Source organism: Budorcas taxicolor, chromosome 6 (genome assembly GCF_023091745.1).
Source record: "Budorcas taxicolor isolate Tak-1 chromosome 6, Takin1.1, whole genome shotgun sequence".
Lineage (NCBI taxonomy): Eukaryota > Metazoa > Chordata > Mammalia > Artiodactyla > Bovidae > Budorcas > Budorcas taxicolor.
This window is the reverse complement of record NC_068915.1, coordinates 117233685-117248765: the sequence shown is the minus strand read 5'-3', so window position 1 is coordinate 117248765 and position 15081 is coordinate 117233685. Positions and strand designations below refer to the sequence as shown.

General features: G+C 47.0%; 1 protein-coding gene across 2 annotated transcripts in view; it reads left to right on the top strand.

Moving 5' to 3' along the window:
- The window catches only part of PCGF3 (polycomb group ring finger 3), a 49572-nt gene that overhangs the window by 30759 nt on the left and 3732 nt on the right, over positions 1–15081 (top strand). For both annotated transcript variants that reach the window (XM_052642014.1, XM_052642013.1), the window contains exon 9: positions 7705–7842. In XM_052642014.1, coding sequence (XP_052497974.1) covers positions 7705–7842 — 138 coding nt within the window. The remainder of the gene's footprint in view (positions 1–7704; positions 7843–15081) is intronic.

Below are 15081 nucleotides of genomic sequence, written 5' to 3'. Positions count from 1 at the left end.
AAGAACCTGTCTGCAGTGCAGGAGATGCACAAGACGTGGGTTTGATCCCTGGCCTGGGAAAAGCCCCTGGAGAAGGAAATGGCAACTCACTCCAGTATTCTTGCCTGGAAAATCCCATGGACAGAGGAGCCTGGCGGGCTACACTCTATAGGGTTGAAGAGAGTCGGATACTACTGAGCAACTAGACACACATACGTATATAAACACTGGGGTGCGGGACACCTCCCGGGGGTCCACGTCTCCGCCTTTCTGGGCTCTGAGAGTTACCTCCTGTTGGACTCGGAGGTCTTGCTGTGGTCTGGGTCAGGTTGCTGACCCAGCCTCTTCAGGTACAGGGTGGGCCATCTTGTTAACCCCTGTTCTGTCAGTTTTAAACCTCCAGTGTTTATCTTTATTGTTACTAAATTTTGCCTTTTTTATCACAAACATGCCAAAAAGGTGTCTGTGTGATTGGCTGCTTTCAGAAGAGCCAGCAGGCTGTCTCGGGAACGGGGGAACGGGCCCCACTGCGCCCCTTGGAGGCCACAAGTCCACGCCAGGCTGAGCCTTGTGCGCTGGTCTGTTGCTGGCCCCAAGAAAGGTAGGGCGGGGGTGGCCTTGGCCCGAGACGGGCCTGCTGGGGCCCCCAGGCGTGAGAAGCAGGGGCGGGGCGGGCCCCCCAGGCGGGAGGAGCAGTGGCGGGGCGGGCCCCCAGGTGTGAGGAGCAGGGGGGGCGGGCCCCCCAGGTGTGAGGAGCAGGGGCGGGGCGGGCCCCCAGGTGTGAGGAGTAGGGGCGGGGTGGGGCGGCCAGGCTGGAGCCTGGGATGGGCAGGGACCGGGCGGCAGGGCTTTGGGCAGGTGGTGGTGCAGGTGCCCAGGGACGCACTCGAAGGCAAACCTGGGGGACTTGCTGAGCTCTATCAACCTGGGCCCTGAGTCTCCATGTTTATGATGTAGCCACAAACCACAGACACTGAAAAACAGGCGTCTTTGCGCAGCCTCCTTTCCTCAGTTAAAAATGCCTCCTGAGGTGGTTTTTGAGGTGCGCCATGTGGCCACTTCCTCCGGTTGCCGTGGTACGTGGCGCTGCGGTGGGCCCCGTGGTGTGTCCTGGGCGCTTGCATGGCTCAGGCCTCGGAACAAGGATTCTGCTGTTTCCTGTCTGGTGTTCTGACTATTCCAGTCCTCACAGACTCCTGGGTGCTGGCCTTGGTCTTCCTGGCACATCTCCACGCTCTGTTCGTGCCAGACTCCGGGGTCTGTGATCTGTTTCATTGCCCGTCTGCCTCCAGCTCCTGGGGCGGCCCTTGGTTCCTTCACACGCAGATTCTTGCTGTGTTCATGGGTGTGTGTTGCATGTTCTGATGTAATCATTTCACAGGAACTGTATGTATCTGTTTAGCTTTGGTATCAAGGGGAGAAGTCTCAGAGCTGAAGATAGTCTCTCTCTCCCATTTTTATTCTCTAGGAAAGTTTGTATAAGATTGAGAACACCCATTTTATTGAATATTTTGTTTAAACTTCCCATGAAGCCACCAGATCTTAGCTGTGAAAAGAAGAGAAGTGAAAAGCAAAGGAGAAAAAGAAGCATCTGAATGCAGAGTTCCAAAGAATAGCAAGGAGAGATAAGAAAGCCTTCCTCAGCGATCAATGCAAAGAAATAGATGAAAACAACAGAATGGGAAAGACTAGAGATCTCTTCAAGAAAATCAGAAATACCAAGGGAACATTTCATGCAAAATTGGGCTTGATAAAGTACAGAAATGGTGTGGACCTAACAGAAGCAGAAGATATTAAGAAAAGGTGGCAAGAATACACAGAAGAACTGTACGAAAAAGATCTTCACGACCAAGATAATCACAATGGTATGATCACTCACCTAGAGACAGACATCCTGGAGTGTGAAATCAAGTGGGCCTTAGAAAGCATCACTGCGAACAAAGCTAGTGGAGGTGATAGAATTCCAGTTGAGCTATTTCAAATCCTGAAAGATGATGCTATGAAAGTGCTGCACTCAATATGCCAGCAAATTTGGAAAACTCAGCTGTGGCCACAGGACTGGAAAAGGTCAGTTTTCATTCCAGCCCCAAAGAAAGGCAATGCCAAAGAATGCTCAAACTACCGCACAATTGCACTCATCTCACATGCTAGTAAAGTAATGCTCAAAGTTCTCCAAGCCAGGCTTCAGCAATACGTGAACCATGAACCTCCTGATGTTCAAGCTGGTTTTAGAAAAGGCAGAGGAACCAGAGATGAAACTTCCAACATCCACTGGATCATCAAAAAAGCAAGAGAGTTCCAGAAAAACATCTATTTCTGCTTTATTGACTATGCCAAAGCCTTTGACTGTGTGGATCACAATAAACTGTGGAAATTCTTTAAGAGGTGGGGATACCAGACCACATGACCTGCCTTTTGAGAAATCTGTATGCAGGTCAGGAAGCAACAGTTAGAACTGGACATGGAACAACAGACTGGTTCCAAATAGGAAAAGGAGTACGTCAAGGCTGTATATTGTCACCCTGCTTATTTAACTTCTATGCAGAATACATCATGAGAAACGCTGGACTGGAAGAAACACAAGCTGGAATCAAGATTGCCGGGAGAAATATCAATAACCTCAGATATGCAGATGAGACCACCCTTATGGCAGAAAGTGAAGAGGAACTGAACAGCCTCTTGATGAAAGTGAAAGAGGAGAGTGAAGAAGTTGGCTTAAAGCTGAACATTCAGAAAACGAAGATCATGGCATCTGGTCCCATCACTTCATGGGAAATAGATGGGGAAACCGTGGAAACAGTGTCAGGCTTTATTTTGGGGGGGTTCCAAAATCACTGCAGATGGTGACTGCAGCCATGAAATTAAGAGACACTTACTCCTTGGAAGGAAAGTTATGACCAACCTAGATAGCATATTCAAAAGCAGAGACATTACTTTGCTGACTAAGGTCCGTCTAGTCAAGGCTATGGTTTTTCCTGTGGTCACGTATGGATGTGAGAGTTGGACTGTGAAGAAAGCTGAGCACCAAAGAATTGATGCTTTTGAAGTGTGGTGTTGGAGAAGACTCTTGAGGGTCCCTTGGACTGCAAGGAGATCCAACCAGTCCATCCTAAAGGAGATCAGCCCTGGGTGTTCTTTGGAAGGAATGATGCTAAAGCTGAAACTCCAGTACTTTGGCCACCTCATGCGAAGCGTTGACTCATTGGAAAAGACTCTGATGCTGGGAGGGATTGGGGGCAGGAGGAAAAGAGGACGACCGAGGATGAGATGGCTGGGTGGCATCACGGACTCGATGGACGTGAGTCTGAGTGAACTCCGGGAGATGGTGATGGACAGGGAGGCCTGGCGTGCTGCAGTTCATGGGGTCGCAAAGAGTCAGACACGACTGAGTGACTGAACTAACTAGGAAGATTTTAAATTATGTTAAATTTGCCTAATGATTTTAATCCTACTCGAATCTTTTGTTTCTTTTTAAGATTATTTGGTAAGTTATATTTTTTCTAGGAAAGTTCGTACTTGGACTTAGGTTTTCACAGAATTCTTTTGTCTGTCGTTGGGCTTTGCAAGTGCCTGGTTATTTCTCCATTGCTCTTCCTAGTATCCCACTGGTGTCTTCTGCTTTTTTGGTCGTTCTTGCCAGAGATGGAGCCACATTCTTTTCTGTTTATCATTTCTTTCTGCTCTGTGTTCCCTTTTGTTCCTTCTCTACTTTCTTGAGTTGAACGTTCTTTAATGTATGCATTGGAAATTTTGAACATCAAATCTTACAAACAAGGTGGCAGTAATCAAAACATTGTGTTGCAGGTGTTAAGGTAGATTTTTTAATCATTGTGGAGTGTGGAAATAAGCCCTTAGATTCAAGGTCATTTGGTTCCAGCACAGGTGCCATGGCCCTTCCTGAGGAAAGAACAGTGTCTTGGATGGTGCTGGGACAGCTGGACGCCGGCATGCAGAAGACTCCCCCACGCCCCGGCCTCTCAGGACGTGGAAAGAAAGTGAAAGTCGTGCAGAAGATTCCCCCACGCCCCCACCTCTTGCGACGTGGATAGAAAGTGAAAGTCGTGCAGAAGATTCCCCCACGCCCCCGCCTCTCATGACGTGGAAAGTGAAAGTCGTACAGAAGATTCCCCCACGCCCCCACCTCTTGCGACGTGGACGACGTGGAAAGAAAGTGAAAGTCGTGCAGAAGATTCCCCCACGCCCCCACCTCTTGCAACATGGATAGAAAGTGAAAGTCGTACAGAAGACTCCCCTACGCCCCGGCCTCTCGCGACGTGGAAAGTGAAAGTGAAAGTCGCTCAGTTGCACCCAACTCTTTGGGACCCCATGGACTATACAGTCTGTGGAATTCTCCAGGCCAGAAAACTGGAATGGGTAGCCTTTTCCTTTTCCTTTTCCAGGGGATCTTCCCAACTCAGGGATCGAACCCAGGTCTCCTGCATTGCAGGTGGATTCTTTACCAACTGATCTATCAGGGAAGCCCAAGTTAACTCAAAATGTAAGGGCTCAAACCTGGAAACTTTGCGGAAAACACGAGAGAAACTCCTTCGCTTCTTGGGTTAGGCTTGTAGTTCTCAAATCCAAAACCAAGAACACAACTCAGGAAAGAAAACTGATGAAAGAAAATTCATCAGATGAAGCAATACTGCTCCTGGGACTCCCTGGCAGTCCAGTGGCTAAGATTCTGTGTTTCCCCTGTGAGGCACAGGTCAGCTACTGGTCAGGGAGCTGAGATCCCTCAAGCCATATGGTGCAGCCAAAAGGAGTTGCTGCTCTTCAGAAGACACTACCGAGAAAAATTTTAAAAGCCACAGACTGGGAGAAAATACTAGCAAAGGACATTCCTGAAAAGGACTTTTATCTAGAATATGTAGCTCTTAACTCAGTAAGAAGATGAACAGTCCAGTTAACAAAGTGGCAGACATTTCATCAGAGAACAAATGCAAGTGTTTAATAGTTACATTCCCTGGTGGCTCAGCTGGTAAAGAATCTGCCTGCAGTGTGGGAGACCTCGGTTCCATCCCTGGGTTGGGAAGATCCCCTGGAGAAGGGAAGGGCTACCCAGTCCAGTATTCAGGCCTGGAGGATTCCATGGACAGAGGAGCCTGGCAGGCTACAGTCCATGGGGTCTCAAAGAGTCAGATTTGACTGAGCAGCTTTCACTAATAGTCACAAGAAAATGTGTTCAACATCATTAGTCATTAGGAAAATACAAATTAAAACCATAATGAAACAGCATTTTACACTCACCAAGATGGCTGTAATCCAAAAAGTGGTGACAGGTGTTAGCAAGGAGGCGAAGAAGTGGGTCAGCAATGTAAGGTGCTGCCGTGCACTTGAGTCTCTGCACTTGACTGTGTGGAAGAAGTCAGATGGGAGGACTGTGCTGCGTGATCCCATCTGTAGACCATCCAGGAGAGGCTGGTCCACAAACGCAGGCCAGGGGTGGCTGGGGCGGATTGACCACCAAAGCCGCGAGGGTCTTTATGAGGTGATGGGTCTGACCTCAGACTGGGTGGCGTGGTGGTTGCACAACTCTTAAGTTGACTAAAAATTACTGAATTGTATACTTAAGACATATATGTAAATTGTACTGCAATGAAGCCGTTAAAAAATTACAGACGTGCTTTTAACTTAGTGTATTTAAATAGGTAATACATTTGGGGACTTCCTCGTGGTTCAGTGGCTAAGACTCCCCTGCAGGGGGCCTGGGTTCAATCCCTGGTCTGGGAAATAAGGTCCTGCATGTGGTCCAGTGTGGTTGTACGGTCCAGAGGGCAGTGTTGCGTGAGAGGGTTGTGTGTTACTGTCCCGAATCCCGCTTCATAGGGGTGCCGCTTTGTGGCCACGCCCGTGTTTGCACAGCCTGGGCTTCCCAGAGTCCTGTGCAGCTCTGCGCCCCCTCCTCCCTGGGGGCCCACCCCACGGCCTCCTGCTCCTGCTGTTGGGGGGCCTGTGCCTGCTTTCTCTGGCCGACCTCTGCATTTTTTAAAAGTCCAGAATAAATGCGAGCCTCCTGCCACCTGGGCGCCTCCTTAGCCCCAGCCAGGCCGTCTGCTTCCGGCTCTTTCTTCCTGGGCTGCCGTTTCTCGTCTCTCATGCTTCTGCTCTGCCTTCATTTGCGGGTGACTTCACCGTGCTTCCTCTCTGAGTGTGTGCACTTCTTGTCTGAATGCGTGCTTGTGCTCTGCCTTCGTTTGCGGGTGATGTCGCCCCGCTTCCTCTCTCAGCTAGTGTAGCTCTCCCTCTGGCGGCATGGTGTGAAGCCCCGTGGCCAGGCTCAGCGCCTGAGCGCTGGCCCCTCGTGCAGGCACGCCCAGCCCCTGGGCCTGGGTCCCCTGTGTGCCAAGGGGTGCAGGTTCCCTCTGATTTCCTTCCTGGAGTTGAGGATTTAACGTCTTGCATCATTTTGGGGGACCCTCCTGCCTTTATTTTCTCTTTTTCCCCTGGTCTGTGGTGATTTTCAGACTCTGTGGTCTGTCTTCATGCGTCTTACCTTTCCTTTGTTTTCTTATTTTAATTGATACCTTTGTGTCTATACTTCTTTTGGGTAATTTGCTCACATTGATCTTTCAGAAAATTGATCTGCATTCAGCTGAAACTAATCTGTGGTTTGACCATCCATTGAGTTTTTAATTTGAATAAATATGTTTTTTATTTTTAGAAGTTATATTTGAATATCTTTTATACCTGCCTGTTCTTTATTCATGGTGTTATATTTTTAATTCCTTCTTTCATATCTAATAATTTTAGACGTGTATATTTCAGTTATTAATGACTCTCTTGTTTGAGTCTGGGGGGTCTGGTTTTCTGGCACACCCTAACCATTCCTGGAGGAAGCCTCACCCCTGAGCGAGGCGAGGCGTCTCAGGTGGGGCCAGCTCAGCAGTGCAGCGTGGCCAGGCTGTCCCTCCACTGCGTCTGCGTCCGGAGTCCCCTTGCTTAGTTTGTTGTCTTGAAGTTCCTTGTCACACGCTGAGGACTCTGGCCCACTGAACTCTTGATCTCCTGAAAGGTAGCTGGCCGAGCACGCTGCCTCCTGGTGACCCGCCCTGGATGTGGGGTCCGTGGTGCCTCCATGTGTGATGTCTTTGCTGAGTCCCCCGCCTTCTAGTGAGCTGGATGAGCGTGATGTGCCCCTTGGTGGCCCTTCTGGGTGTGGGCCGTGGTGCCTGCGTTGTGATGTCTCTCCTCGTCGTTCCTGCGGAACACTTGGCCTCTGTGGTGCCGCGTGTGTGTCCCGCCGGCTAGAGCTTTAACAACAGGACTTCCGCCTTTCTCAGTCTATCTCTGAGGCCAGCGTGCACTGCCACGATAAGTAAACAATTCTCGGGTTTCCTTTATTTATTTGTGTATTTATTTTGCTCTCCCGTTTCTTCTATTTATTTGTTTTTTTAATTTTTATTTTCACTTTTATTTCACTTTACAATACTGTATTGGTTTTGCCATACATTGACATGAATCCGCCACGGGTGTACATTGATGGGGTTTACTTTAAAGAACTGTATTAATAAAACAGACTTAATAATGTTAGATTGTTTTTCACAAAATGGCAAAAATAAACAGATTTTAAGGTAGTGTGTTTAGGTCAAAACAGATTTATGATTTCCAAAACGTCTGCAGTCTTAGACTGAACGGGATCGGTAGATGGCTGAGAGAGCCTCCAGGGAGCAGCCCCGTGGCGACCCTCAGTGCACCTCCCCAGCTGAGCCCTCTCTCTTGCAGGTGAGCATCTGTCTGGAGTGCAACAGCAGCAAACTGCGGGGCTTAAAGCGAAAATGGATCCGCTGCTCAGCCCAGGCCACAGTCCTGCATCTGAAGAAGTTCATTGCCAAAAAACTTAACCTCTCGTCTTTCAACGAGGTAAACAGGAACTGTGACGAGTCACTTCTTATCTGTAGAAGCGACCCTTCAGAAGTTCTTTGGGTTTGTTTGCTTTTTACAGTTTTGCTTGGAGATTTTCAAGCAGGAAAAACAGTCTTGTGTGTTGCCTACTCCCAGTTAGTGTGACAGTAGATAGTGGTTAGGGCAGTGGAGGCCCAGAGCCCATGAACGTGGAGGCTACGGCTAAGAGAAGAGGAAGTGCCATCGGGGTGGCAGGGAGATACGTTACAGGTGCTCACCACAAGAGAGAGTCTGGACTTTAACTTCACAAACAGATGGATGAGAGTGGATAGAATGGGTGGGTTGACAGAGGATACTTCCAAGTTCTGATGAATGCTGAGACTAAAAGAAAACCTGTGCTTTAGTGTGCAGAGCAGGGCGGTCCCAGAGGGAGAGCGAGCATGCTCGCTAGAGGTGTCGGACGCCCTCCTGAGGGCATTCGCTTCTGCTCAAGCGTGGCTTGTTCGCAGGAGCTGGCCGTGCAGAAGCGTCAGGAAAAGGCACCGTGGGATGTAAAGCCAGGGACTCATGATGAAAACAGCCCTCAGGCTGCGAGAAAAGTGGTGTCGCGGTCCAGAAAAAGAGGCAGGAGAGGCCAGTTGGGGAGAGTCTGGCAGAAGCCCCAGGAGAGCAGGCCAGTGAGGACAGAGAGAGGAGGCCAGCTCCTGAGATGTGTGTCAGAGAAGAGTGGGTGGACGTGGCCCCCATGGAGCTGTGTCCACACCCCAACCCCACAACCTGTAATCATGATCTGTTAGGAAAAAAGGTCTTTCAAGATGTAATGAAGTTAAGGGTCTTTAGATGGAATAATCCTGGATTGACCCTAAACCCAATGGCATGTGCCCGTACAAATGTGAGGCAGAGGGAAATACGAGACATGCAAAGAGGAGAAGACGGTGTGAAGATGGAGATGAGGTCGGGGTGATGTGACCACAAGCCGAGGGAGGCCTGGAGGCCCCAGAAGCTGGTCTAGTTTCTTCTTGGTGCCTATAACAAAATGTTAGAGGAGAGGGATGAATTCAAGAATGAGCTGCCAAACAAAGAGGAGCCTACAGCCCATCGAGTCTGCAAAAAGACGGTAATATTAGGAATCTGACTGTTAGAAAACACTCCAGAGAGAAGGCCAAGTGTGTAGCTGTTCACCCTTTTGCTAAAGGGTTTAGTTGCTTAACTCACGGTGGCTCAGCTGTCTCATGGGAGGAGTAGAGAGAGGAGTTATCCGCGAGAGATCCACAAAGGATTTTCATGTCAGTGGCCTGGATCTGGGACATACCCGGGAGACCCACAGTGTTTTTAAGAACGTGGTATCGGCAGAACCACCACCAACTTGGGCTGAAGGGGACAGAAACAGGAAGAAATGAGAGAAGGCTATCAGACTTCCAAAATCCTACCAGCAGGAAATAGGCTGGTAAGAGCTGCTCAGCTGCCAAGGTGAGCAACCCCAGAGGGTAAGGCCAACACGGGCCCAAGAGAGCAGAACCTCGACCCGCAGTGCTGTGTTCTCAGATCTTGAGACCAAATGGAATTTCCATACTGGATTTCAAATGTTATGGAGACCAGTGATGTCTTTATGCCTTCTAATATCTCTCTCTCTTGGACTAAGAATACCTATCCTGTCCCCCACTTGGATTTTGGAAGCAAATAATGTGTTTTCTAGTTTCACAGATCCACAGCTAGAGAGGAATTTTTCCTCAGGATGAATCATACTCAGAGTCTCACCCATAGCTGATTCCTGTGATGTAGGAAATAAGCCCTGAGACTTTGGACTGATGGTGTGAAGATGAGATTTGGGGATCTGGAGTTGATGCTAGAGTGGCCTGAGCCTCTTTGAGCTAAAAAAGTGCATGCAGGGTGGATGTGGGTTTTATGGGGTCAGAGGGCAGACTTGTAGTAGGTTAGGTGGTAACCCTGCAAAATACATTCCCTCTGTAACCCTGAGAGCATCTGAATACATCTTTATTTGAAAAAAGCTCTTTGTAGACATGCAAAGGATGTTGGAGTGAAGAGACCTCCTGGATTATCCAGGCGGGCCGTAAATCCAGGGACTGGTGTCCTTAGAAGAGCAGACACAAATTTGTCTCAGTAGATTTTAAAGGATGTTACACAAAGTGTCTTCTCATACCACAGCTGCATGAGGTTGGAAATCAATAACCAAAGGAAAGCTGGGAAATTCACAAAATTGTGGAAATTAAGCAACCAGTGGATCAAAGGAGAAATCAAAGAGTGATTAGAAAATATTAGAGACAAAAAAAATAAGAATCCAACACACCAAAACTAATGATGCGTTGGAAGCAGTGCTACGGGGGAGGCTTATAGCTGTAAACACAGTGAAGCCAACGAAGATCTCAAATCAACAGACTCAGTTTACAACGTAAGGGTCTAGAAGAAGACTAAGCTAAACCTACAGCTAGCAGAAAGAAAAGAAAAGAAGGGTTAGAGCAGAAATAAAATAGAGAATAAACGACAGAGAAGATCAACAGCTTTTCAAAAAGATCGACAGTATTGACAGACTTGGAGCTAGAGGGACTAAGAAAGAGGACTTGAGTCATGTCAGCTGAAACAGAAGTCGGGACATCACTGCTGCTGAGTCTTCAGATACAGATTTTCAGAGAGCACTCTGAGCAGTTGTTTGCCAGCAGATTGGATAACCTAGATGAGATGGACAGATGCCTAGAAACACAAAGCCTACCACGACAGTCACAAAGAAATAAGAGATTTGAATCGACCTGTAACTGGTAAGGAGATGGAATCACCAGTCAGAACAGCAACAAAAAAAGCCCTGGGCCTGATGGCGTCCCTGAGCTCTACCAGGCGTTTAAAGAGCTAGTGTCAGTCGTCCTCAAACTTTCTAAAAGGTTGAGGAGGAGGGCCACTTCCTAACTCATTCCATGATTTCAGCATGACCCTGAGAAAGCCAGATAAAGACACTACGAGGAAACTGCACAGTATCCCTCGTTACCATTGATGCAAAAAATCCTCCACAAAATAGTAATAAACAGAATTCAACATATTCAAAGGATTTACACACCATACCTAAGTGGGCTTCAAGGGATTAGGTCTGATAGAGTGCCTGAAGAACTATGGATGGAGGTTTGTGACATTGTATAGGAGGCAGTGATCAAGACCATCCGCAAGAAAAAGGAATGCAAAAAGGCAAAATGGCTGTCTAAGGAGGCCTTACAAATAGCTATGAAAAGAAGAGAGGCTAAAGGCAAAGAAGAAAAGGAAAGATGTACCCATCTGAATGCAGAGTTCCAAAGAATAGCAAGGAGAGATAAGAAAGCCTTTCTCAGTGATCAACGCAAAGAAAAAGAGGAAAACAATAGACTGGGAAAGACTAGAGATCTCTTCAAGAAAATTAGAGATACCAAGGGAACATTTCATGTAAAGATGGGCATGATAAAGGACAGAAATGGTATGGACCAAACAGAAGCAGAAGGTATTAAGCAGAGGTGGCAAGAACACACAGAAGAACTATACAACAAAGATCTTCATGACCCAGATAACCCAAAGGTGTAATCACTCACCTAGAGCCAGATATCCTGGAATGCAGAGTCAAGTGGGCCTTAGGAAGCACAAAGAAAGCGTGAACAAACCTAGTGGAGGTGATGGAATTCCAGCTGAGGCATTTCAGGCCCTGAAAGACTGGCTGTGAGTGCTGCACTCAACATGCCACAAGTTTTGGAAAACTCAGCAGTGGCCACAGGACTGGAAAAGGTCAGTTTTCATTCCAGTCCCAAAGAAAGGCAGTGCCAAAGGATGCTCAAACTACCGCACAATTGTACTCATCTCATAGGCTAGCAAAGTAATGCTCAAAATTCTCCAAGCCAGGCTTCAACAGTACATGATCCATGAACTTCCAGATGTTCAAGCTGGATTTAGAGAAGGCAGAGGAACCAGACAGAGTTCAATTGCCAACATCCCTTGGATCATCAAGAAAGCAAGAGAATTTCAGAAAAAAAAAATCTGCTTTGTTGACTACACCAAAGCCTTTGACTGTGTGGATCACAACAAAATGTGGAAAATTCTTCAAGAGATGGGAATACCAGACCACCTTACCTGCCTCCTGAGAATTCGGAATGCAGGTCAAGAAGCAACAATTAGAACCGGGCATGGAACAAAGAACTGGTTCCACACTGGGAAAGAAGTACATCAAGGCTGTATATTATCACCCAGCTTATTTAACTTATATGCAGAGTATACCATGAGAAACGCTGGGCTGGATGAAACACAAGCTGGAATCAGGATTGCCAGGAGACACATCAGTAACCTCAGATACGCAGTTGACACCACCCTTACGGCAGAGTGAAGAAGAACTAAAGAGCCTCATGATGAAAGTGAAAGAGGAGAGTGAAAAAGCTGGCTTAAAACTCAACATTCAGAAAACTAAGATCATGGCCTCTGGTCCCATCACTTCATGGCAAATAGACGGGGAAACAGTGGACACAGTGAGAGACTTTATCTTCTTGGCCTCCAAATTCACTGCAGATGGTGACTGCAGCCATGAAATTAAAAGATGCTTGCTCCTTGGAAGAAAAGCTATGACGAACCTAGACAGCATATTAAAAAGCAGAGACATTACTTTGCCGACAAAGGTCCGTCTAGTCAAAGCTGTGGTTTTTCCTGTGGTCATGTATGGATGTAAGAGTTGGACTGTAAAGAAAGCTGAGTGCTGAAGAATTGATGCTTTTGAACTGTGGTGTTGGAAAAGACTCTTGAGAGTCCCTTGGACTGCAAGGAGATCCAACCAGTCCATCCTAAAGGAAATAGGTCCTGAATATTCACTGGAAGGAGTAATGCTGAAGCTGAAATTCCAATACTTTGGCCACCTGATGCGAAGAACTGACTCATTTGAAAAGACTCCGATACTGGGAAGGATTGAAGGCAGGAAGAGAAGGGGACAACAGAGGATGAGACGGTTGGATGGCATCACCGACGCAATGGACATGAGTTTTAGTGAACTCCAGGAGCTGGCTGATGGACAGGGAAGCCTGGCCTGCTACAGTCCATGGGATTGCAAAGAGTCATACACAACTGAGCGACTGAACTGAAGAGTGAGGAAGAAGAATATGTAGAAAACTGTAAAAATTCCACAGGAAGACCCTGTCAGAACGAACCACAAGGTAGCAAAATGCAAAGTGAGCAGAGAAGTCCGATGCATTTTTGTACATGAGCAGTGAACAAGCTGAAAAGCAGATTATAAAACTAAATACATTTATAATAGCATCAAAGAGAATAATATACTCAGCCATAAAAAGATAAAATTAGGTCATTTGTAGAGACATGGATAGACTTAAAGACTGTCATACAAAGTGAAGTGTCAGAGAAAACAAATATTAACACGTGTGTGTGGAATGTAGACGGTTTCGATGATGTTAGCATGTGCAGAGCAGAAATAGAGACACAAACATAGAGAACAAGCAAGGACATCACGAGAGGAAAGCCGGGGGATGGCGTGAATTGGGAGACCGAGCTGGACACACGTGCACTGTGGACGCCGCATGGGAAGTAAGCAACTGATGAGGATGCTCTGTGCAGCTCAGAGAGCGGTGCTCACTGCTCTGTGGTGACATAAATGGGAAGGAAGTCCAAAACAGAGCAGACATGCACGTGTGCAGCTTATGCACTTTGCTGTACAGTAGAAACTAACACACCATTATAAAGTGACTACAGCCCAATAAAAATAGTTTTTAAAAATGAAATACTTAGGAATTAAGTTAACGAAGGGAATGAAAGGCTCGTACAGTGAAAATTACAGAAAATGCTGAAAAAATGAAAGACAGAAGCAAGTGGAAACGTATACCACATTCATGGACTAGAAGACTTATTGTTTAAAATGTCAGCATTACCCAAATGAACTACAGATTCAATAGAATTCCTGTCAAAATCCCAAAGATATTTCTTGCAGAAATAAAAATGCATCCTAATTTTTTTTATGGATTCTTAAAGAACCCAGATGGTGACTGCAGCCATGAAATTAAGAGACACTTACTCCTTGGAAGGAAAGTTATGACCAACCTAGATAGCATATTCAAAAGCAGAGACATTACTTTGCCGACTAAGGTCCGTCTAGTCAAGGCTATGGTTTTTCCTGTGGTCATGTATGGATGTGAGAGTTGGACTGTGAAGAAGGCTGAGCGCCGAAGAATTGATGCTTTTGAACTGTGGTGTTGGGGAAGACTCTTGAGGGTCCCTTGGACTGCAAGGAGATCCAACCAGTCCATTCTGAAGGAGACCAGCCCTGGGATTTCTTTGGAAGGAATGATGCTAAAGCTGAAACTCCAGTACTTTGGCCACCTCATGCGAAGTGTTGACTCAGTGGAAAAGACTCTGATGCTGGGAGGGATTGGGGGCAGGAGGAGATAGGGACGACCGAGGATGAGATGGCTGGATGGCATCACCGACTCGATGGACGTGAGTCTGAGTGAACTCCGGGAGATGGTGATGGACAGGGAGGCCTGGCGTGCTGCGATTCATGGCGTCGCAAAGAGTCTGACACGACTGAGCGACTGAACTGAACTGAAAGAACCCAAATAGCCAAAACAACCTTGAAAAAGAACAAAACTGGAGGACTCAGCACTTCCCGGTGCACTAGAGAGAGACACTGACCAAAACCGTGGTGCTGGCACCGAGGCAGACAGAGTGATGGAGCAGAGTGGAATAGATCCTCACACACCTGGCCCACTGACAAGGCCCTAAGACCCTCTGACGAGGGGAGGACAGCCTTTCAGCAGACGGTGCTGCGAAAACTGGATTCCCACGTACAGAAGAATGAAATTTGACCCTTACCTGACACAGCATTCAAAACTCAACTCAAAGTGTATCAGGGACATAAATGTAAGCCCTGAAACAATAAAGCTCTTGAAACATAGGACAGAAACTTGGCACTGGATTTGGCACTGATTGCTCGGATGGAATACCCAAGGAGCAGGAAACAAAAGAAAAATTAGACAATTTGAACTTCGTAGAATTGAAAAAAAAAAAATTTGTACGGAATGGAAGGAAATATTTATAAATCATATATCTGACAAGTCTGTCCAGAATAGATGGACTATTTCTAAAGCTGAACACAAAAAACTCAGTTACACAATGAGCAGTGGACTTGGGTAGACATTTCTCCAGAGAGGCACAAACGCCAGTAAGCACATGAAGACATACTTGCCATCACTAATCACGGGAGAAACGCAAGCCGGAACTGCGATGAGACCTACCTCAAAC